At 40.3% G+C, this 24,279-nt stretch overlaps 1 protein-coding gene across 2 annotated transcripts in view; it reads right to left on the reverse strand.

The window, feature by feature from the left end:
- LOC124607423 (cuticle protein 38-like) overlaps positions 1 to 4,182 on the reverse strand; it is a 31,158-nt gene extending 26,976 nt beyond the window's left edge. Inside the window, exons 1-2 of one of the 2 annotated variants that reach the window (XM_047139749.1) lie at positions 4,149 to 4,182; positions 1,825 to 2,171 (exon numbers count right to left, since the gene is read on the reverse strand). In XM_047139749.1, coding sequence (XP_046995705.1) covers positions 1,866 to 2,171; positions 4,149 to 4,160 — 318 coding nt within the window. In that variant the 5' untranslated portion in view covers positions 4,161 to 4,182 and the 3' untranslated portion in view covers positions 1,825 to 1,865. Of the gene's footprint in view, positions 1 to 1,824; positions 2,172 to 4,148 lie in introns of those variants that run through there. The other variant, XM_047139750.1, reaches the window with a different exon arrangement.
- Positions 4,183 to 24,279: the final 20,097 nt, after the last annotated feature.

The raw sequence follows: 24,279 nt of genomic DNA on the forward strand, positions 1-24,279 counted from the left end.
TTTTCTAGCTTTCTATTTTCGAAAAGCGAGTGAAGAAAACGTACTCATAAACTGTTTCCATTCACTCCGAGGCCTCCAAGGGTCACTTGTACTTCCTACTTGCTCTCTCCATTACGGTCATCGTTGGCTAGCTTCTTGAGCTTTGCTGTTTTCAAATAAAATGTGATGTAGTGTTCTCAGGCACAAACTTCATTTCATGCGTAGCTTAACTGTCTTTCTCATTAAATAACAATGAAAGTAATTTTCGTTTGAAGCTACATGGCCATGTTTGTGTGATCTTCCCACGTAATTCATTTCAACGTAATTGTTCCAGAACAGCTGTTGAATTATTGTAAATTAAATGGGTTTCTGCCTTTCTTATTTCTATGTAAGTTTCTTAACGTAACAGCAAATTAAGTCATGTTAACGTTCATATAGCCAAATAAAAGGAAGTCCTTAAAAAATCACACAATAAGAAAGAATAGAATATAAATTATCAATTTTTGACTGAGCCTAATGTTTCTTTTCTCATCTGATAGCCAAAATTAAAATTTAATGAAGTTCATTCAGTTATAATCTTGAAGAAAATCTCTGTCTTGACAGATCAAGGAATAAGTCATAATAAGTATTAGGACAGTATGCCACTGCATGGTTAGAAAAACACCTCTTTATATTTTCATTTCTTACGCAGCTTGTCATGCAATGTTCCGATCCGATATTTGAATTCCAAGAACTCTGATTTGTCGATACTCATTCCGTAATGTACCATCTGACTAGATAAAGCTTAAACAAAACAGGCTGTGGGGTTTGCATTTGGCTTGCATCTGGCCACAGCATCTGTTTCGCTTGATGATGCTGTATCGCCTTTCTCAGTATAATACGAGTATGAAGTCTTCCCTGAAACTACCGCGGTACTCTGCTGACTATACATGTAAATCTGTGCGTTAATTTTGTCGTCTTTGTTGCATTCTCCAACAATTTAGCAAGCAAGTGACTATCACATGGATTACCTCGTACTGTAAGAATAAGATAGACAATCTTTTACCATGTTATGAGTACAATAATACCTGCTTTACTCGTTGGCATCAAGCTCGCATTCAGTCATACTCGATTTTGTATCGAGTTTGTTTTTCTGTCAGTGTTATTTACAAGCTAAGATCGATACACTGATTTATGGATAGGTTCAGTAATGAAGAGTTGTCTGATACCTTGTATGCGGTACCCTGGACACAATGTATGACCAATACAATGACACTTTCCCGAACGGTTCCTGCAACGACACAAAGATACCACAGATGTTTTGCATATGTACATGGGTACCTACGAGAAATCGCATTTTGCATAGTACAGAATTTTACTCTGTTGTGAAGATATTTTCACAGAAAAAACGGTAGTTGTGGTAAGAAACCGAATAAATCGTACCCTCACAAATCGTCAAAATTTCAGATTCGACACGTACAGAGCAGCTACCAAGACATTACGTCATGTTTCCACATGCCCGTTGGGTACTCAAAGAACATTGTGTTGTGCCATATTATCTGTGTGTCCATTGTTGCTGCCTGAACTGCTTAGCCATCGTTAGGTTCCACTACAGATAAATATTAAACATAGCAGTCTTTCTACAGTACTGGGTGACTGCACCACTTACGTGATTTCGCCGCCTACCTCTTGGTGTTCGTTGCTTCCTGTTCGAGGTTTCACGATTTATATTAGCTTAAGAAGTAACAGTGTTTTACCTTGGCTTAACTACGATTTAGGACAACTACAGGACTGGAGTAATGGAGAGAAGGAATAGCGAAGCATAGATTAAATATATTCTGTTTATGATGTCTTTATTAAATAACGATGAGTCAGAATGGATGATACATCACTGACATTTGCCCTTCTCAGTGCACCTTGAGGATGGGAGCAGCGACAGCAGGGGCGGCGTAGGCCAGAGGGGCGTGGACGGCGGGGGCGGCGTAGGCCACGGGGGCAGCGTAGGCCACGGGGGCGGCAGCGACAGCGGGGGCGGCCAGGACGCGGGCCGTCTGCGAGATCCTGTACGTGTTGGCGATGGAGGAGGCGGCGGGCGCCACGGCCACGGGGGCGTGGGCCACAGCCACGGCGGGGGCGGCCACGGCAACAGCGGGGGCGGCGTAGCCTCCCAGGTAGCCGGCGTGGGCGGCGGCCACGGCGCACAGAAGGATCACCTGCGACAACGCGTATTTCAGAGCTCGACAGGAGGCCGTGTTGGCAGTGGTTGCAAGAGGAGCTATTCACTTGCAACATGGTGGGACTAGAGTTATAAATACATGAACATAGTCGCCTGTGTAGAGGGAAGCCAACCAAAATAAATCGATTGATACGCGACCTCAGCTGTGATCTGTGCATTACATCACCAAATGGCTATGGATGAAAATTACTGTAAGAGGCAAAAAACTGCACTGAACACAGCAGTTCAAGCATTTTTTTCGTCCACAACTGTGGATTTGTTCCGGTTGCTTCAGAAAGGAGACATAGAGACAGTAACCGTAAATAAAGGTTAATATGCACCAACAGCTGAGATAAGTTATTCGACAGAAGTATGAAGAAAATGAAGTAAAATGGAATTTCTGAATACAGACCTTACAATGTCCTGCAAATAGTAGGAAGTTACCTATATTATTTTTATGACTGTATGGGTGTGTGGGTTGGGGGGATGAGGGGAGTAAGGAAGGGGAGAGGGGGAGAAACTTCGCCACTCATTGTATAAGGTTGTACAATCTCCATCATAGCTGCTAACTGCTAATGTCAATCTATTTAACTTGGAATAAAGGACCCTTTTCCGGAAAATAAATCGTCTGGTGAATATCTGTTTTATCCTTCCCCTGGATCGCATTGAATGGAATTTTCGCTATCCCCATATGATTAGTGTACTAAAACATCTCGACTTATACGAGCAACGGACTGCGATCCAATATCGACATCCAGCTTTTATAAAACACCAGCTGTTGTTAGATACCAACTGAACTCCAGGAGCAATACATACCGATACATTCCACTTGCTACACCTTCGTCCAGTTCTTCGTTCTTGCAACTAATTCGTGTCAATGTTAAAATTACATGCTACGAGAAGACACACAAACTGACACCTCCCAGCTCAATTCAACTATTCTCCCTCAAAGCGGGTAATATCTGTTAAATTCAATTTACACGTTAGTCAGGGCTAAATTTGAATTTTAAATTAAATAAAGCGGCAATTATTCTAGTAGCAGAGAGAGACAAAGCGATGAAGAAATTGGTAGCAAAACTTCTGCTACGTAGAAAGAAAGCATACACTGTGGCATCAGGAATGTTTGGCATACCAAGACACAAAATGTCGAGTGGTGCAGCTGAAGATACGTAAACAAAGGGTGAAAGAGATTTTCACCATCTGGCATTGATATTAAGCTAAGAAACAAAGCTGCCGTAGAGGACGAGACGAGAATATATTTCCAATAGCAATTACGAAATGGGGAAACGAAGGGAGGTTTAATTACAGTTTCAGCTGACATAAATGCTGCTAGAAACAGAAGTAACGTAAATCAGTGTGGCCAGGCTGGGTTTTGGAACCATAGTCATACCAAAAGCGTAAGCAACATCTCCATCGCAGTGCTGCCTCTCTGACTGAAGTCGAGACGTAACAGAAAGAAAGATAAACAAAAACATCGAATGGAAGAGTTTGTAAGAAACAGAAACACGTGCTAATACGTTCAGAAACAAAAACTTTGCCTAGTAAGAGGCAGTAGAAGCGAAACGTCCTGGACAGATACGTACTAGAATACGAGGGACTCATACAGTTTTAATTATTACATAAAAAAGTTACGTAAATAACTTTTTGTTTTATTGCAGTCACATGTCAGAACCCTCTGGTGAAGTGTAGATGTGCTGCACCATTTCGTTTTGGCTGTTCTAGCAGCGTACCGAAGTGCTGTGGCGCGGGGATTGCACTGTGCACCATACTATAGACACTAATTACATAACTTTACTTCTTTTGGAGGTGATAGTCTAAACTGTATAACTACTCTTCATATGTGTTGACTGTTCAAAAGTGTGTTTTTTTCTGATAGAAAGAGTGCCATAGCATACGGAAACTGTTGAAGAAGCAAGAGAAGGGAAGTAATGGCCTGAGCCACTCAGAAGTGTGTGTCATCGCGCAGGCAACTCACCAGCTTGTACATGTTGTGATGGGAGTTGTTGTCCGGCGAGAGCAACAGATGCCGCAGCCAGGTTCGCCGTCGGTATATATAGCGGGCGGTAGTTGTGGGGCCTGCGAGCCACGCCCTCGTCCTCTGCCCGCGACACGGCCACAGCTCCATCAGACGGTGCTCTTGATCCACTTTGCGCTCTGGTTCAGCGTTTGCAGATTGCGAATCCGAAGCTGACCGCCGCGGCAGACTAGGTCAGCCCACCGCGTCTGTGTTTAATTTGTAACTGTACGCCCACCTTGCACTTGATCGCGTACTGGATATCACCACAACTTGATGACAGCAGAGAGATTAGTGGGTGCTGTTCCCATGTTGAAGTCTTAGAAGTTGTATCCTATATTTGCCAGATAATGGCGTACATAGCATATGTGACGATGAGTAGATTTAGTTTCTTATTATGTTACAAAAAAATGGTGCAAATGGCTCTGAGCACTATGGGACTCAACTGCTGAGGTCATTAGTCCCCTAGAACTTAGAACTAGTTAAACCTAACTAACCTAAGGACATCACAAACATCCATGCCCGAGGCAGGACTCGAATCTGCGACCGTAGCGGTCTTGCGGTTCCAGGCTGCAGCGCCTTTAACCGCACGGCCACTTCGGCCGGCTATTATGTTACATCCACTGTCCCTAAACGTGCCTTCATTGATTTCTAACAGAATGTGTTCCTCCTCCCAAGTATCTGTATGCATCTGCAATTAAAACCCACCTTAGAATTTGTATGTAGACTGAAACGCCAAGTGAAAATTTGTACGAAGGCGGAAATTACAAAAAATATTCAAATGTGTGTGAAATTTTATGGTACTTAACTGCTAAGATCATCAGTCCCTAAGCTTACACACTACTTAACCTAAATTATCCTAAGGAAAAACACACACACCCATGCCCGAGGGCGGACTCGAACCTCCGCTGGGACCAGCCGACACACATTCCTAATACCAACAATGTAGCCGCTTTCCTGTGATGTCGATTGCAACAAAGACAGTACTGCAATTCTCGAGATTATAAAAATCCTCAGTGACTTTGCGAACTTGTTATTCTGGCAGCAAAGAACACCGACATCACTGTCATCAAATAGGTCATCCAAGAATAAATTGCGCTTTATCTGTCTTCTACAGATCGATTAACTGTGTCGTGAATGCGGACCGTATCTTAAGCTATCGAAACGAGTTTTTAATCTCTTTATATGTTCCTGGTATATATATATATATATATATATATATATATATATATATATATATATATATATATGTGTGTGTGTGTGTGTGTGTGTGTGTGTATGTGTGTGTGTGTGTGTGTTTTGTGTTTATGATTATCGAATGTGTCTGCGTGTGTACTTTGCCTTGTTTCTGAAGAAGGCTTTGGCCGAAAATTTACGTGAATGCTTCCCTACTGCTCAGATTGCGAGAAGCAGTCTGTCCGCTCCACTGTACAGTTATTCTCTCATGAATTTTATTGTAAATAATCCACTGCACCTCAACAAGCACAATGATATACATAATTACAATACCAGAAGGAAAAAAGAGACAGTCTTATGCCACATTAAGGTTGTCTGTAGAACAAATAGCTATCCAAAATGCTGTAACCAACAGTTTTGATCACTTATACAATCAAAAGTTTTGATCACTTGCCCAGTGACATAAAGTGCCTGACAGACAGAAAAGTAAAATTTAAAACGAAACTGAAAACATTTCTCTTTGACAATTCCTCCCGGCCGAAGTGGTCGAGCGGTTATAGGCGGCTACAGTCTAGAACCGCGCGACCGCTACGGTCGCAGGTTCGAATCCTGCCTCGGGCATGGATGTGTGTGATGTCCTTAGGTTAAGTAGGTTTAAGTAGTTCTAAGTTCCAGGGGACTTATGACTTCAGAAGTTAAGTCCAGTAGTGCTCAGAGCCATTTGAACCATTTGACAATTCCTCCTACTCTTCAGAAGGCTGTCTGTTATTGTAATGTGTAAATGGTGATGGGTAAGAATTACGGACTAACATCTGTCTGTCTTTAATTAAAAAACAAAAATCTAATAAACGATGAGCAAGGAGACATATTTACAAAAAACAATTATCTGAATTTAAAATGACTCGTTCCACATCATTATGATTTATCATGGATATGACACTTGGAACATGGAACTAACTAACTAACCAACTATTGGTATATCACAATCGATGGTATAGAAATATATTTCGGAAACCTCAAAATGAAATTCAAAAATGAACTGAAGCAGATGGTCAAAGTAGACATACACTCCTGGAAATGGAAAAAAGAACACATTGACACCGGTGTTTCAGACCCACCATACTTGCTCCGGACACTGCGAGAGGGCTGTACAAGCAGTGATCACACGCACGGCACAGCGGACACACCAGGAACCACGGTGTTGGCCGTCGAATGGCGCTAGCTGCGCAGCATTTGTGCACCGCCGCCGTCAGTGTCAGCCAGGTTGCCGTGGCATACGGAGCTCCATCGCAGTCTTTAACACTGGTAGCATGCCGCGACAGCGTGGACGTGAACCGTATGTGCAGTTGACGGACTTTGAGCGAGGGCGTATAGTGGGCATGCGGGAGGCCGGGTGGACGTACCGCCGAATTGCTCACCACGTGGGGCGTGAGGTCTCCACAGTACATCGATGTTGTCGCCAGTGGTCGGCGGAAGGTGCACGTGCCCGTCGACCTGGGACCGGACCGCAGCGACGCACGGATGCACGCCAAGACCGTAGGATCCTACGCAGTGCCGTAGGGGACCGCACCGCCACTTCCCAGCAAATTAGGGACACTGTTGCTCCTGAGGTATCGGCGAGGACCATTCGCAATCGTCTCCATGAAGCTGGGCTACGGTCCCGCACACCGTTAGGCCGTCTTCCGCGCACGCCCCAACATCGTGCAGCCCGTCTCCAGTGGTGTCGCGACAGGCGTGAATGGAGGGACGAATGGAGACGTGTGGTCTTCAGCGATGAGAGTCGCTTCTGCCTTGGTGCCAATGATGGTCGTATGCGTGTTTGGCGCCGTGCAGGTGAGCGCCACAATCAGGACTGCATACGACCGAGGCACACAGGGCCAACACCCGGCATCATGGTGTGGGGAGCGATCTCCTACACTGGCCGTACACCACCGGTGATCGTCGAGGGGACACTGAATAGTGCACGGTACATCCAAACCGTCATCGAACCCATCGTTCTACCATTCCTAGACCGGCAAGGGAACTTGCTGTTCCAACAGGACAATGCACGTCCGCATGTATCCCGTGCCACCCAACGTGCTCTAGAAGGTGTAAGTCAACTACCCTGGCCAGCAAGATCTCCGGATCTGTCCCCCATTGAGCATGTTTGGGACTGGATGAAGCGTCGTCTCACGCGGTCTGCACGGCCAGCACGAACGCTGGTCCAACTGAGGCGCCAGGTGGAAATGGCATGGCAAGCCGTTCCACAGGACTACATCCAGCATCTCTACGATCGTCTCCATGGGAGAATAGCAGCCTGCATTGCTGCGAAAGGTGGATATACACTGTACTAGTGCCGACATTGTGCATGCTCTGTTGCCTGTGTCTGTGTGCCTGTGGTTCTGTCAGTGTGATCATGTGATGTATCTGACCCCAGGAATGTGTCAATAAAGTTTCCCCTTCCTGGGACAATGAATTCACGGTGTTCTTATTTCAATTTCCAGGAGTGTACGTTCCAATTGTGATATATATCCTTATTCCTCAAAAATTGACAGAGTTACTGGCGAGAAATATTCCGCTAAAATAAGCAAATAGCTTACTGTTGGAAAGATAGGCCTATAGTTACACAGGTTAGGATATCATTACAAAAAACAGACTTACATAAATGTTAAAGCAAAATATCCAACTAACCTGATCTAAGCGTTTGAGACCATTCCCTTAATCACATTTATAGTGCTGCACAATACTGGAACAGGCTTAAAAAATTATATCTTTTTTTACCGTGTAAATTACTAGTACTGATCAGACACTAAATGACACGTCAGGTATAAGATTTCAAAGTGAGAAGAAGTGTAAACTACAGTGAAACTGATCCACTGACAATATAATACATGTAAAACAAGAACTCTATTCTGCATGGAGGTACTGCTCTATGTCGTTCTCTTCTTTGACATCTCACGTTGATGATGTGCACAGATACGATAGCATGCCTTGCGTCTTCCGCCATTGCACATGTTTTACACGTTTTTTGCAAATTGCAGCATTAAAAATGTTGAGCATACGAGTTGAAAACTGTATCAGTTGTATTTGATACCGATACAAATACGATAAAAATGGCATTAAGAGGATTACGGAAGCATTCTTTGCGCATCACTTCGTTCTCATCTCGTTTATTCGAAATATATCTACAAAAATAAGTTACATTAACGAGGCCTGACGTGTCATATTACTTCAGCAATTACGCATTTAAGAACACAAAAACGTTTGAAATTGCCTTCCCGACGCTGTGTTATTCACGAAAACACGGTAGTTTATCGTATTTAAAACAGTTGTTGCGTGTATACGACAGAAACAAGGAACAAGAAGCGTTCGTATTTAGTAGTCTACTAATGTTTTTGGGCTGTTTCAGATGGCGGGAGGCACCGCCCGCTCTGGCTTCAATACAACGCACGGCACAAGTCTGTAGCGCTATATCCTATCTTTTTTTACCTTAATTCTGTTAACAGCAAGATCCATAAACACAATTACCTCTGGTGAGCGTAATAAAATTCTCAAATGCAGTAAATTATTAATTACGTAATTTGTATTCAATTTAGGTTCATCTTGAAAAATAAAAGTGCTGAGATTTCACTGATATACGCTGCCAGAACACTATGGTTTGAAAATAATTCCAAGATTCGCAGTTTATATCACTTCTCGTAAACTCGATAAGTCAGAGATTGAACACCACTTTCTTTTAGCGTCGTAAGGTTTGTAAATTTTCAGTCAGTAAGAATCAACGATCTTCCTGATAGTCGCATACATCTGAGAATAAATAAAATGAAGTTATAAATTTCCAAAATAATTACTTCTTTAACACTTTCTTTTTAGAAGACACAAAAACGTTTTATTTTGTAACACTATATACAGATTATTGCTGTGTAGGCGTAATTATTTCAATGTACACTACTGGCCATTAAAATTGCTACACCATGAAGATGACGTGCTACAGACTCGACATTTAACCGACAGGAGGAAGATGCTGTGATATGCGAATGACTAGCTTTTCAGAGCATTCACACAAGGTTAGCGCCAATGGCGACACCTACAACATGCTGACATGAGGAAAGTTTCCAACCGATTTCTCATACACCAACAGCAGTTGACCGGCATTGCCTGGTGAAACGTTGTTGTGATGCCTCGTGTAAGGAGAAGAAATGCATACCATCACGTTTCCGGCTTTAATAAACGTAGCCTATCGCGATTGTGGTTTATCGTATCGCGACATTGCTGCTCGCGTTGGTCGAGATCCAATGAGTGTTAGCGGAATATGGAATCGGTGGGTTCAGGAGGGTAATAGGGAAAGCCGTGCTGGATCCCAACGGCCTCGTATCACTAGCAGTCGAGATGACAGGCATCTTATCCGCGTGGCTGTAACGGATCGTGCAGCCAAGTCTCGATCCCTGAGTCAACGGATGGGGACGTTTGCAAGACAACAACCATCTGCACGAACAGTTCGACGACTTTTCGAGCAGGATGGACTATCAGCTCGGAGACCATGGCTGCAGCTACCCTTGTCGCTGCATCACAGACAGGAGCGCCTGTGATGTTGTACTCAACGACGAACCTGGGTGCACGAATGGCAAAACGTCATTTTTTCGGATGAATCCAGGTTCTGTTTACAGCATCATGATGGTCGCATTCGTGTTTGGCGACATCGCGGTGAACGCACATTGGAAGCGTGTATTCGTCATCACCATACTGGCGTATCACTCGGCGTGATTGTATGGGGTGTCATTGGTTACACGTCTTGGTCACCTCTTATTCACATTGACGGCGCTTTGAACAGTGGACGTTACATTTCAGATGTGTTACGACCCGTTGCTTTACCCTTTATTCGATCCCTGAGAAACCCTACATTTCAGCAGGATTATGCACGACCGTATGTTGCAGGTCCTGTACGAGCCTTTCTGGATACAGAAAATGATCGACTGCTGCCCTGGCTAGCACATTCTCCAGATCTCTCACCCATTGAAAACGTCTCGTCAATGGTGGCCGAGCAACTGGCTCGTCACAATACGCCAGTCACTACTCTTGATGAACTGTGGTATCGTTTTTGAATCTACATGGGCAGCTGTACCTGTACACGCCATCCAAGCTCTGTTTGACTCAATGCCCAGGCGTATCAAGGCCGTTATTACGGCCAGAGGTAGTTGTTCTTGGTACTGATTTCTCAGGATCTATGCACCCAAATTGCGTGAAAATGTAATCACATGTCAGTTCTAGTATAATATATTTGTCCAATGAATACCCGTTTATCATCTGCATTTCTTCTTGGTGTAGCAATTTTAATGGCCAGTAGTGTACGTCTGCCATCAAACGTGGCTCTTTCAGAGCAGCTAACACTGAAATCTGAAATAGACCTGAGGTTACAACATTAAATTTTCGTTTATGAAATATAATTTCATTGCTGAAAACGTGGGCCACAGCATCTAAGAGAAGCTGCCAGCATCTTCTTCCTGGGCACGACCGTCGGCTCCCTGAGTTTGCATCCGGCAGCTTCAACATCCGGCCCAGGTGGAAGATACCGTCCCCAGCCGCTTAGCTGCTGCTCCGTTCAGAAACACAAAAAACAACAAACAATAATTAACATAATTTACACAAACTTTGTCTGTGTTATACTTTAGTTAACATGAATAAGTCTAGCCTTACACTTGCCATATGTCGTTACTGCCATAATTGATGCTGTAAAAAGCCCTGTATCGTCACAAGCTCTAGGAAGTACCCGATACATGAGTGAGGTTGAGAATGATCGATTGCTTACAGGAATTTTTTTTTTTTAGTCGTACGTCTTCTGACTGATACGATACGGCCCGCCACGGATTCCTCTCCTGTGCCAACCTCTTCATCTCAAAGTACCACTTGGAACCTACTTCCTATATTATTTAATGGATGTATTCCAATCTCTGTCGTACTCTACAGTTTTTGTCCTCAACAGCTCCATCTGGTACCATGGAAGTCATTTCCTGACGTCTTATCAAATGTCCTAATATACTGTGCCTTCTCCTTGTCAGTGTTTTCCATAAATTCCTTTCCTCTCCGATTCATCGCCGGTCCTCTTCAATCCTTATCTTATCAGTCCACCTAATTTTCAAGATTCATCTGTAGTATCACATCTCAAATGCCTTGATACTCCTCTGTTCCGGTTTTCCCACAGTCGATGTTTCACCACCACACAATGCTGTGCTCCAAATGTACGTTCTCAGAAATTTCTTCATCAAATTAAGGCCCGTGGTTGATACTAGAAGACTTCTCTTGCCCAGGAATTCCCTTTTTCATGTCCTTTTTGATGTCCTACTTGCTGAGTCAGTCATTGCTTATTTTGCTGCCTAGGTAGTAGAATTCCTTAACTTCATCTACATATTGACCATGAGTCCCGATGTTTCTCGTTTTTCTCATTTCTGCTACTTCTTATTTCTTTCGTCTTTCTTTGATTTACTCTCACAATCAGTCCCTACTTCATATTCATTAGACTGTTCATTCCATTTATCAGGTCATGTAATTCTTCTTCACTTTCACTCAGGACAGCAAAATCATCAGCGAATCGTATCACTGCTATCCTTTAACCTACTCCACTCTAGAACCTTCCTTTAATCTCCATCATTGCTTTTTCGATGTACAGGTTGAACAGTGGGGAGGAAAAACTACATCCCTGACCTACACCCTTTTCAATCCGACCGCTTCGTTATTGGTCGTCCACTCTCATTATTCCCTTTTGGCTGTTGTACATATTGTATATGACCAGTCTCTCCCTATCTTGCATCTCCCTGTCTTGCATCGTTTTACATAGTCGAATTCTTTTTCCAGGTCGGCAGATCCTATGAACGTATTGATTTCTCTTTACCCTTGTTTCCATCATCAACCGCAACGTCAGAGTTGCCTCTCTCGTGACTTTACCTTTCCTAAAGCCAAACTGATCGTCGTCTAACATATCCTGAATTTTCTTTTCCATTCTTATGTATATTATTCCTGTCAGCAACTTGGATGCATGAGCTCTTAAGCTGATTGTGCGATAATTCTCGCATTTGTCAGCTCTTGCAGTTTTCGGACTTGCGTAGATGATGTTTTTCCGAAAGTCAGATGGTATGTTGCCAGATTCATACATTCTACACGCCAAGGTGAATAGTCGTTCTGTTGCCACATCCCCCAAAGATTTTAGAAATTTTGATGGAATGTTATCTATCCCTTCTGCCTTATTTGATCTTAAGTCCTCCAAAGCTGTCTTAAATTCCATTTCTAATACTGGACCTCAGTTTCTTCTTCTATAACATCAGACAAATCTTCACCCTCACGGAGGCCTTCAAGGTACTCTTTCCGACTATCCGCTCTCTGCTTGCAATTAACAGCGGAATTCCCGTTGCACTCTTAATATCACCACTCTTTCTTTTAATTTCACCGAAGGTTATTTTGGCCTTCCTATATGCTGAGTCGCTCTTTCCGACAATCAATTCTTTTTTCATTTTTTCGCATTTTTCGTGCAGCCATTTCGTCTGATCCTTCCTGCAGTTCCTATTTATTTCATTCCTCTGCGACTTATATTTCTGTATTACTAAAATTCCTTGAGCATTTTTGTACAACCTTCTTTCATCGATCAACTGATGTACTTCTCCTATTACCCGTGGATTCTTCACAGTTACCTTCTTTGTATCTTTATACCTATGTTTTTCTTTCCAGTTTCTGTGTTTGCAGTTTTTAGAGATGTCCATTCCTCTTCAACTGTACTGCCTACCCAGCTATTCCTTATTGCTGCATCTATAGCCTGAGAGAAATTCAAGTATATCTCGTTATTCATTATTACTTCCGTATCCAACTTCTTTGTGTATTGATTCTTCCTGACTAATCTCTTGAACTTCAGCCTACTCTTCTTCACTACTAAATTGTGATCTGAGTCTATATCGGCTCCTGGGTATGCCTTAACAATACAATATCTGATTTCTGAATCCCTGCCTGACTAATATGTAATCTGACAAATCTTTCCAAACCACCCGGCCTTATCCAAGTACATCTCATCTTGTGATTCCTGTACAGAATATTCGCTATTAGTAATTGAAATTTTTTCCAGAACTCAATTAGTCTTTCTCATTGCTTATCCCAAGCCCATATTCTCCTCTAACCTTTTCTTCTACTCCTTCCCCTAGAACTGCATTCCAGTTCCCTATGACTATTAGATTTTCATCTCCCTTTACATACTGTACTACCCTTTTAATATCCATATATAGTTTCTCTATCTCTTCATCTTCAACTCGTGACGTCAGCATTGTAACCTTCCCACAATAATTTTATAAAGCTATTTTATTTTAAATGCTAATGGACAATGTGCTAAGTGTAACCTCCCGCAATGAAATCTACTGACAATGACAATAAAAATGTGAAATTCGCAATCTGACTCTGGTGTAAGCTCCCACAAAAAAATATAATAAAAGATAATTCAGTGCTAATGAAACTTCAGTGACAATGAAAATTCAATTAAACCGAAATATCGGTCTTTGGCCCTGTGCAAAAAATCAGAATTAATTTCTTACCTCAGTATAACTGCATGTCAAGTTTCTGCTCTTATTGTTGGCCACGGCTTGGAGGAAATGCATTGCAAATAATATTTTTTTTTAATTTAACTGAAACTGTTCTTTAAAGGAAATGGAAGGAGATCGTTGGTTCAATTAAAAGGTTCTTTTGTAAAAATTACTTTGAAATCAAAATAATTATTGGGGCGATTATTGCACAAATTAGTTACAGTTGATTTACATTATTAGCTGAGCATTGCTGATTCATTACCTTGTTTAAAAAATAATATACCTCGTCCTGAATCTTGACCAGAATGCCATGTCGACGCTCGCCGACTCCTCACACACAACTGCACTGGGCTGCTACTACCGACATACTGCACTGCTCACAGACTGCCCACTGACAGACTGCTCGTAACTGTACTGCACGACTACTACCGACCGACTACTGGACGCAACTGAACTGAGCTACTGCTGCCGACAGAGTATACTGCACAACGACTACTACCGACGACTACTGACAGAGTACTGCTCGTAACACTCGCGCGGTCAAGCGCAGACTAACCACGATAAAAGGCTCTCTGGTCAAAGATTTTATCATGCCTCACCATCGCTGCTACGTTACATACGTGTTTCATAACCCTCCACTGGGGGGGCAAAAATTTGGCAGCGATGGTGAGTCATTTGGACTTGCCATCGCAAGAAATTTTTATAATTTACAGAATATTCAAATGTAGTACATAAATTAAATGTGTTGCACACGCACCAAGTACAAAATATATCAGACAAAGACAAAATGTGAGTACAAAACATAGTAGCAAATCAGAAAAATGTATATACAAATTATTTGACAGATAACAGAGTGCATACGCACTGAAAAAATTCTGTAGCATTTTCAGAACAAATAAACAGAATGGCAGAAAATCATGTTGACAAGTGACATGAGTGCACATGCGCTGCACTTGAGGACATATCAGCAAATGACGAAATGTATATACAATGAGTAACAAATGACATAAGTGCATATGCACTGAAGTAATGAACATATCAGGAAATCATAAAAGGTATACAGAATGAGTACAAATCATATTGAAAAATGAGAAAAGTGCACAGGCACTGAAGTTCAGTAGAAAACATATTAACACATAACCTAAGTGCACATGCACTGTAGTTCAGAACATATCATCAAAATAAAAATGTATATACAATATAAAAGACAAGAGTGCACATATACTGTACTTCAGAACAAATCGAAAAAATGTCTTTAGCATTTTCACAACAAATAAACATAATGGCAAAAAAATCATGTCGACAAGTGACATAAGTGTACTCGCACTGGAGTTCAGGAAATCGAAAAAAAATGTATAACCCATGAACATAAATGATGTTAGCAAAAATGATTTTCACTATGTGACAAGAATTAGGATAGGAAAGGGAAGGATTGCATCATGGTTGTAGCACTTTAGATTGCACACAGCTGTTCTGAAAGTCCATATCTTTCCACAGAAGTACAACACCAAGTGACACAATTTGAAGTTCTTTTCCCATCAGAATTTATCAGCGTAACCAAGACACTGAACTGTCGTAGTAATGTTCCATGTTTTCATTTTGGCAGTACACTAGGTACACCAAACATTGCGACCATAATAACGTCTTCATCGCTCACGGTGGTGGACAGCATGTCGTGTCAACACCACGCTCTTACAAGGCACACCAACGTAGAATTAGTGCAAAAAACAAATATAGTGCTCCATGATTATGAGGATGGACAGGACAAATCGACATTCCAGTAATTCAGGGTAGTTAGCTCATAAGGTGAAGGACATTAAGTCACATAATACTGAGAATTACAGTAGTAGTTTGCGGCACTCATAGCCTAGTTATTGAACATTTCTGTACCATGTCTTTAGTATTACAGAATAATGTTCATAAAATTAAATTATTGGCATCATGGGTAATCGTATTACAATAAACAGTGGCAGTCCTTGGCCAGTTACAAAGCATATTTAGTATGACAGAATAATGTTCATCAGAAGTCTTAATTGAAAAGGTGAGTCAATTATTGGCCTAGCATTAACATAATACATTGAGTGATACAAATTATTGGCACTCATTGGCCATTTGCCAAAACATGAAAAGTCAACATTGAAAACAAGAGCTAATTAATGGCATAACTAATAACATAATTCATTTAGTGATATTAATTATTGGCACTCAGTGGCCAGCAAGTATTGAATAGAATAAAACATTGTTCATCATTCAGTATTATTCAGATCATTAAGAAGTCATTATTAAAAATCAGTTAATTACAGTCATAGCATTAATAATCATGGGCATTATAAGTAGTCTCATTACAATAAAACATTGTTCCTCATTCAGTATTATTCAGATCATTAAGAAGTCATTATTAAAAATCAGCTAATTACAATCATAGCATTAATAATCATGGGCATTATAAGTAGTCTCATTACAATAAACAGTGGCAGTTATTAGCCAGTTACAAAGAATTATTTTATATATTTTTTTTGTATCATTAAGACGTCATTACTGAAGTGACATACTATTCAGAGCTAATCAGTATTATTCAGAATTATCGTAAACTAGTGACATTATGTGGGACTTGTAATACATTTTTTTGTTAGCAATGCATTGCGTTGGGATCGATAATTAATTGCTGAGGCATAACAATATTTTCTTTTGACCTATTGCTGCAAATGAGAATAGGTAACGTCATTCGTCATGAGTCAGCTGTAGCAAGGTTATGTAACAAGGCAGTATATGTGATCGCATTTATAAATGATAGACACAAATGGGTAAAAAAATAAAAATGCAAGTACTAGAACAGGTATAATAAGTAACAGGTTTAGTAAGTATCATGAAAAGCTTCTCCTGGAAAAAAAAATACAAAATGGATTATTGACCTGAAAGAAGAAACACATACTATGCTGAAAAGTAGTGAACTTCGAATTAACAGGTAGTGAAATGTGTATAAAAATGTGTTCCATAGCTGTCCTTTCCAAAACTTTCCGTCATCCTACTATGCAATATAACATCTGCTGTCAAAGCAAACTGCAACAAATACTTAAATAACTACATAGCATAAATACATAACTTCAACATTATCCTCATCTGTAAAGAAAAAACTTCATTATCAATCACTTCATTATCCATATTATCATAATTTCATTATTATCATCACCTATAAAGAAAAACTTCATTATTCATAACAGCATATCCTTCATCGTTATTCATCAGCATTCATTATCATCTGCAAAAAAATCACTTCATTACTCATTACACAACTATTCCTTATCTCTAGCATATTTCATCACTAAAACTAAGATGTGTAGTTCTGTCTGACAGCCTGCATCAATCGCCTTGTATTCTGAAAGAAAGATTAGTTAAGACTGCTATTCTATGATGAGTATAGTATATTCTTGTTAATGCTTGTTAATCCTGATCCATTTACTCTTCCTCATAAAGTTATTGCATCTTCTTTTGTTTATTCCGTAGGTGAAATTCCCATTTCTGTTGAATTTATTTCTTACACGCATCATTTCTTTCTGAAATTGATGAACAAAGATAAATGTCTTGCATTTAAATCATATACCCACTAAATAATGACTGGTTTATGGTGACATAATTAACCATACAGCATAACATGACAGAAAACGTAATATGTCAAAGATATTGACAGTGTGCAGAGGCAAAATGTACACAGAATAATACAATGCAGCAGCAAAAAGAAAAATGTAAAACAGTCACGATGTTGAGATATCACTGGGCAAAAAAAAATGTCAAAGTCAACTGGTGTGTGTTATATCTTAACTATTTCACAGTGCATACAAACAAAACTGGAATACAATCATATACACACAAAAAATGGAAAATGTGCATGGTCTGATGTGTAACGACAAGAAAAGGGACCTGCTAACCTTACCTTGTCGGGCACTTGCCAAGAAAAAATACGATAATCGTCAGTAATTAGTCATGTGAATATAATTGCATTAGTAAATGGCATCATAGTGTGTTTAATCATACAGTGTCTTCATTCAATAAAGGGTTTAATATTTGACCAATGGTGGTTGCCTTTCGATTTTCTGGTTCTCAAAGTTTCGACGTGTACAACATTGGGGTGAGGGATGCTGCGAATCCGATATGGACCTGCGTATAGAAGTTCAAATTTACTGCACTTAACTTTTATTCTGCTGGATAAATAGTGTGTACGCACTAATATCTTCTGTCCAACGTGAAAGTCGCGGCGTGTACAAACCTGTTTTTGCTGTCTTCTCCGGCGCTCTGCGGCACGTTTGATGTTGTTCAGCGCAATGTCAATTATTTCGTGGTGTCTTAGTCGACGACATTTAGGGAAGTTTACTGATTCTTTAATTTTGTTTGGTGGTTCAACGTTTTTCAGTATAACAGACGGAGATAGCATAGTGGATTCATTTGGAATGGAATTAATTACATCTTGGAATGAGAGTATGTGTGTATCCCAATCAATATGTCTTTTGTGGCAGTATATTCGGCACAGCTTACCAATTTCTTTCATTAACCGTTCACAAGGGTTCGAAGAAGCATGGTACTTGGATATATAAATCGGAGAAATGTTTCTAGCTCGTAACATGCGTGTCCATATGCCAGAACGAAATTGAGATCCATTGTCAGAAATTACTTTCATCACATGCCCTACATGAAATACAAAATGTTTTACAAATGCTTTCGAAACAGTTTGAGCAGTAGCTTTGCGTAACGGAGTGAAAGTAACAAATTCTGAAGTGAGCTCAACAGCGACAAAGATGTAGCAAAAACCTCTGTTAGTTCTCGGAATCGGACCAAAAATGTCTACTGCGGCCATATGTCTTAATTTAACAGGTACAATGGGATATAAAGGAGGAATATGTGAAGTGGTGTCTGATTTAGCTTTCTGGCAAATTTTACAAGACGCTAAAACTCGTCGTATACGTTTCTCCATGTTGGTAAAATAACAGTTCTGTCTCAGTATAAGAAAACATTTTCGTGCTCCGTAATGTGCTTAACTTAAATGAGTGTACCAGATTAATTTGTTAACCAGTTCGTCAGGAATGCATAATAACCAATTGTTGCTGTCAGGATGAGAGCGGCGAAACAGAATGTCATTGCGTACAGTGTAATGGTTTCTAATCGTAACATTATTCTTATCTTGCCAAAGGTGTTTAATTTCTTTCCACACGTTGTCTTCATTTTGTTCTTGTGCTATGTCCTGTAATGAAGACGAAATAAAGTTTTCAAATGCAACTTGCTGAATGTACATTACACTGAAATTTGCTTTGCAGAAGTTGGTTGCTACGTCTTGCTGATTGTTGCTCAGAGAACGCGATAGTGCGTCTGCTATAACATTTTGTGTGCCAGGAATGTGAACTATTGTAAAATTAAATTCTTGTAAATAAAGTTTCCATCTGCTTAATCTGTCGTGAGTGAATTTAGCCGAAAGTAAAAATTGTATCGCTCTGTGGTCTGTGTAAACGGTGGTATGTCTGCCATAAAGAAAGTGCCGAAATCTCGTAAAAGCCCATACAACACATAATGTTTCAAGTTCTGTAACAGAATAATTTCGCTCAGCAGGTGACAGAATGCGGCTTGCAAATGCGATGTTTTTAATTACTGTTGAGCCATCGTCTTCAATTTCCTGGAAAATGTGTACGCCTAAAGCGGTGTTGGAACTGTCGGTGGCAATGGAAAAATTTCTAGTAAGATCTGGGTGCGATAAAAGTGGTGCATTCAACAGAGCATGTTTCAGGTTCATGAATTCAGAATGTGCTTGCTTATCCCAAGACCAAATACTGTTTTTACCTGTTAATTGGCATAATCTGGGTGTGTCTAAAGCAGAGTGATGAATAAATTTACGAAAAAAGTTAATTAAGCCCAAAAAACTGCGTAATTGCTTCTTCGTCGTAGGAATAGTAATGTCACGTAGAGCTTGCAGTTTTTCCGGATCAGGTGCAATCCCTTCTGCTGAAATTACGTGTCCAAGAAATTTTATAGAAGTTTTGCCAAAGTGCGATTTACTAAGATTAACTGTAAGTCCTTGTGCACGAAAAGTTTGTAACAGTTGTTCAAGAATCAAATTGTGTTCAGACCAGTTAGCTTCTGCAATAAGAATATCGTCTACGTACGTCGTAATTCTGTCTTTAATGCAAACGTGTGTCGGATGGCGTCAAAATTAATAACATTTTCGTGAACAAGATTCTGCGTGTCTAAATTATTGCTTACGTTACTGGAATATGCAATCTGTACTGTGTCTGGTCAAATTGTATCGTACGTGCTGTTATTTATTTCACGGGAGGATGCTGTGGCATATCCACTATTTGAACTGTTCTGTTAACCCTTACTGACGTATTACGCTATGGATGACACATATTGTCTGGATCATTCATGAAAATGTGTTGTTGCTGATGTTCTTGCTGCTGAAAAGATCGACTGTTATTAAATGTACGCTGAAAATTGTGCTCATTATTTTTACGTCTGTCGTGATAGTCATTTCTATACGGTGCATTGCGATAGGAATTGAAATACTGAGTTTTCTATACGTAGTTATTTCCTTGCTGTCGTGCGTTACTATTTGTTGGATCTGGGACTATACGTGCACGCGGCGAAACATTAAAGTTTGGTTGCCCTTGTAGACTGCATTGTTGGTTAGGTATGCTAAGCGGCTGACTTTCATGCTGTTGTAGTGATAAACGTCTGTTGTTACCAAAAAATGCGTTTGCTGTTAATTTTACACATACTGATGATTACGATTTTTACCTGTTATTAATATTCTCGTGGTAGTTCTGGAGTGCCTAATGAAAATTGTCACTTTCGGTAAAAATTTGTCATATCGGGTTTTCATTACATATTCTTAATCCTAGATAAAGCAATAGTTAAAGAGCAATTTTGATAGATATAAAGGATAGTAGAAGAGAAGGCAGCAGTGCAGAAAACTAAAGATGAAACAGCATTACTACAGCTCGGGGCCCTATGCACGCTACGGCACATATTCATTAAAGCGTAATGAATCCCCTGAGGTCTTTTACGCACTCCAAATAAATTTTAGCTTTTGCGTTGCAAGCAATAGCGGTAAAATTCCAAAAGTAAATCGCTGTATTCTTGTTAATTCCAATTTCTGCATTATAGGCAATGCTGATGAAAATACAATAGCAAATTGTCGCATCAGGTTCAAAGCTAGCTTCTCCATTACAGGTAATAGCGGTGAAAGTACAAAAATAAATTGTCTTATACAATGCAAATCGTTTATCTGTGTTCTGTCATTATTAAATTCTTTACATTTTCTTGCGGATAAAAATTACTCGTAATCTACGTTCTCGTCATTGAATTTGTAAACACGTTCGGGTTTGTATGTGAATCTGTTTGTCTGTGTCATTTCGTACTTCAAGTTGCGTAGCTTTTCAGATTTTAAGTCGCGTAGCTTTTCGGATTTTAATTCGCATAGTCTCTGTAAATTGTTCACATTATACACGCTTCGTGACTCTGACAAATGCTCGCAACGTGGCGGGTTCTGTGACGTATTGGTGACTGAAATAATTGTTAATTCTGTTACTTTAATACTTTCGTCAATTTGGTTGTTGTGTCGTTCACTTTTATTAGCAACTTCCGTATTCACAGTGTGTGAAACTTCCAGTGACTTTAAATTAAACTCGTCGCGTATCTGTACCGTGTTTTTAGGGCATTGTTCAGTGACTACATTAATTTCGTGGATCTGTGTTGCATTTGAATTATCTAAGCCTTGTGCAACAGTGCCAACTTCTTCATTACTGTTATTAGCACAAGCCTTAGTATCCGCATGTAATTGTACTTTAGTGTCCTGACATTGTATGGTAACAGCTGTAATCTGTTCGCTAGCTTGTTTGTTCTGTTCATTAAGGTTGTCTTGTTTTTTGTTCGTCAGTTCGAAACTTTTATCAATTGTTTCGCTAAGTTGTTTGAAATGGTTGTCTAATTTTTCATTTAACTGTCTGGAACTGTTGCCTAATTTTTCATTAAAGTATTGTATGAGATCTTCACTCTGTTGTTTGAAATTGTTGTCTATTTTCTCACTTTGCTGTTGTAGCAAACTTGTCATAATTCGTACCAAGTCAAAATTAGCGTTTTATTCTCTGTGCTGTTTAGTGGTGGATCTGGAATTGTCTCGTTTTCTGTAACCATTTGGTTATTCTGAGATTTACAAAAAGGTTTGTCAGTCGGATTTACACTGTCGGGCACTATTTCAGAATTAAATAAATCCGTCCTACTTTCAGTACACTGTTCATTTTCACTAGACAAATTTGTCTGTTCGTCACGTAAATTTTCCAAATCGGGTGTGTTAAGCTCGGCAGCGCTCATTACAATAGAGTGCCCCGCGTCATCAATTGTCGTCACATTAACAGAGGAGACAATTGAGTTCGTTTGCTCATCATTAAGATCTACATCATTATTGGTGGTTGGAATGCACTGATTGTTAATAAACGCAGGATTGTCATCATTGCACTGCGTGTCACAAGTCCTATCGGTGAAGTTATTTAAGTCGGTAATTTCGTTCGTAATACCTCGCGATACACTATTCACAGTCTTTCGCGGCATTTTCCCAATAGTCACAATTATTCACAAAACAAATAAGCACAAATGCAAAAAGGCAACAAGCACAAATACACCAGAGCAACGAATTGCCGTTGACCTGTAGAAAGAAAGTCACAAGATTAGTAAAAGCGTTGCGCCAAATCCTAATTATATCTAAGCAAATAAAAGCAGATATCTGACTGTTTTTCAAAAGATTCTCAACGAAATACGATCCTGGCAGGGTCGCCAAGTGTAACCTTCCCACAATAATTTTATAAAGCTATTTTATTTTAAATGCTAATGGACAATGTGCTAAGTGTGACCGCCCGCAATGAAATCTACTGACAATGACAATAAAAATGTGAAATTCGCAATCTGACTCTGGTGTAAGCTCCCACAAAAAAATATAATAAAAGATAATTCAGTGCTAATGAAACTTCAGTGACAATGAAAATTCAATTAAACCGAAATATCGGTCTTTGGCCCTGTGCAAAAAATCAGAATTAATTTCTTACCTCAGTATAACTGCATGTCAAGTTTCTGTTCTTATTGTTGGCCACGGCTTGGAGGAAATGCATTGCAAATAATATTTTTTTTTAATTTAACTGAAACTGTTCTTTAAAGGAAATGGAAGGAGATCGTTGGTTCAATTAAAGGGTTCTTTTGTAAAAATTACTTTGAAATCAAAATTATTATTGGGGCGATTATTGCACAAATTAGTTACAGTTGATTTACATTATTAGCTGAGCATTGCTGATTCATTACCTTGTTTAAAAAATAATATACCTCGTCCTGATTCTTGACCAGAATGCCATGTCGACGCTCGCCGACTCCTCACACACAACTGCACTGGGCTGCTACTACCGACATACTGCACTGCTCACAGACTGCCCACTGACAGACTGCTCGCAACTGTACTGCACGACTACTACCGACCGACTACTGGACGCAACTGAACTGAGCTACTGCTACCGACAGAGTATACTGCACAACGACTACTACCGACGACTACTGACAGAGTACTGCTCGTAACACTCGCGCGGTCAAGCGCAGACTAACCACGATAAAAGGCTCTCTGGTCAAAGATTTTATCATGCCTCACCATCGCTGCTACGTTACATACGTGTTTCAGCATGTATTCCTGAACTATTGCTTTCAGTGTTGGTTTGCTGTCAGTTCTGATAAGAACAACCCTATCACTGAACTGTTGGCAGTAACACACTCTCTGCCCTACCTTCCTAGTCATAAAGAATCCTACTCCCGTTATACCATTTTCTGCTGCTTTTGGTATTACCTAATACTCAGCTGATCAGAAATCCATGTCTTCTTTCCATTTCACTTCACTGACGGAATACTATATCTAGATTGAGCCTTTGCACTTGCCGTTTCAGATCTTCTATCTTCCCTAACACGTTTAAGCTTCTGACACTCCACGCCTCGCTTCGTAGAACGTTATCCTTTCGTTGGTTATTCAATTTTTTCTCATGGTAACCTCCCCTTTGGCAATCCCCTCCTAGGGATCCGAATGGGGTACTATTCTGGAATATTTTGCCAATGTAAAATTCATCAAGACACTTCTTCAATTACACGCCACATGTCCTGTGGATATACGTTACGTGTCTTTAATGCAGTGGTTTCCATTGCCTTCTTCATCCTCATGCCGTTGATTATTGCTGATTCTTCCACTTTTAGGCGCAGTTTCCCACTCCTAGGACAAGAGAGTTCCCTGAATCTCTGTCCGCTCCTCGGCCCTCTTTGGCAAGACCGTTGGCAGAATGAGGCTGACTTCTTATGCCAGAAGTCTTCAGTCGCCAAAGCTGGTT

This window comes from Schistocerca americana, chromosome 3 (genome assembly GCF_021461395.2).
Source record: "Schistocerca americana isolate TAMUIC-IGC-003095 chromosome 3, iqSchAmer2.1, whole genome shotgun sequence".
NCBI classification, from domain to species: domain Eukaryota; kingdom Metazoa; phylum Arthropoda; class Insecta; order Orthoptera; family Acrididae; genus Schistocerca; species Schistocerca americana.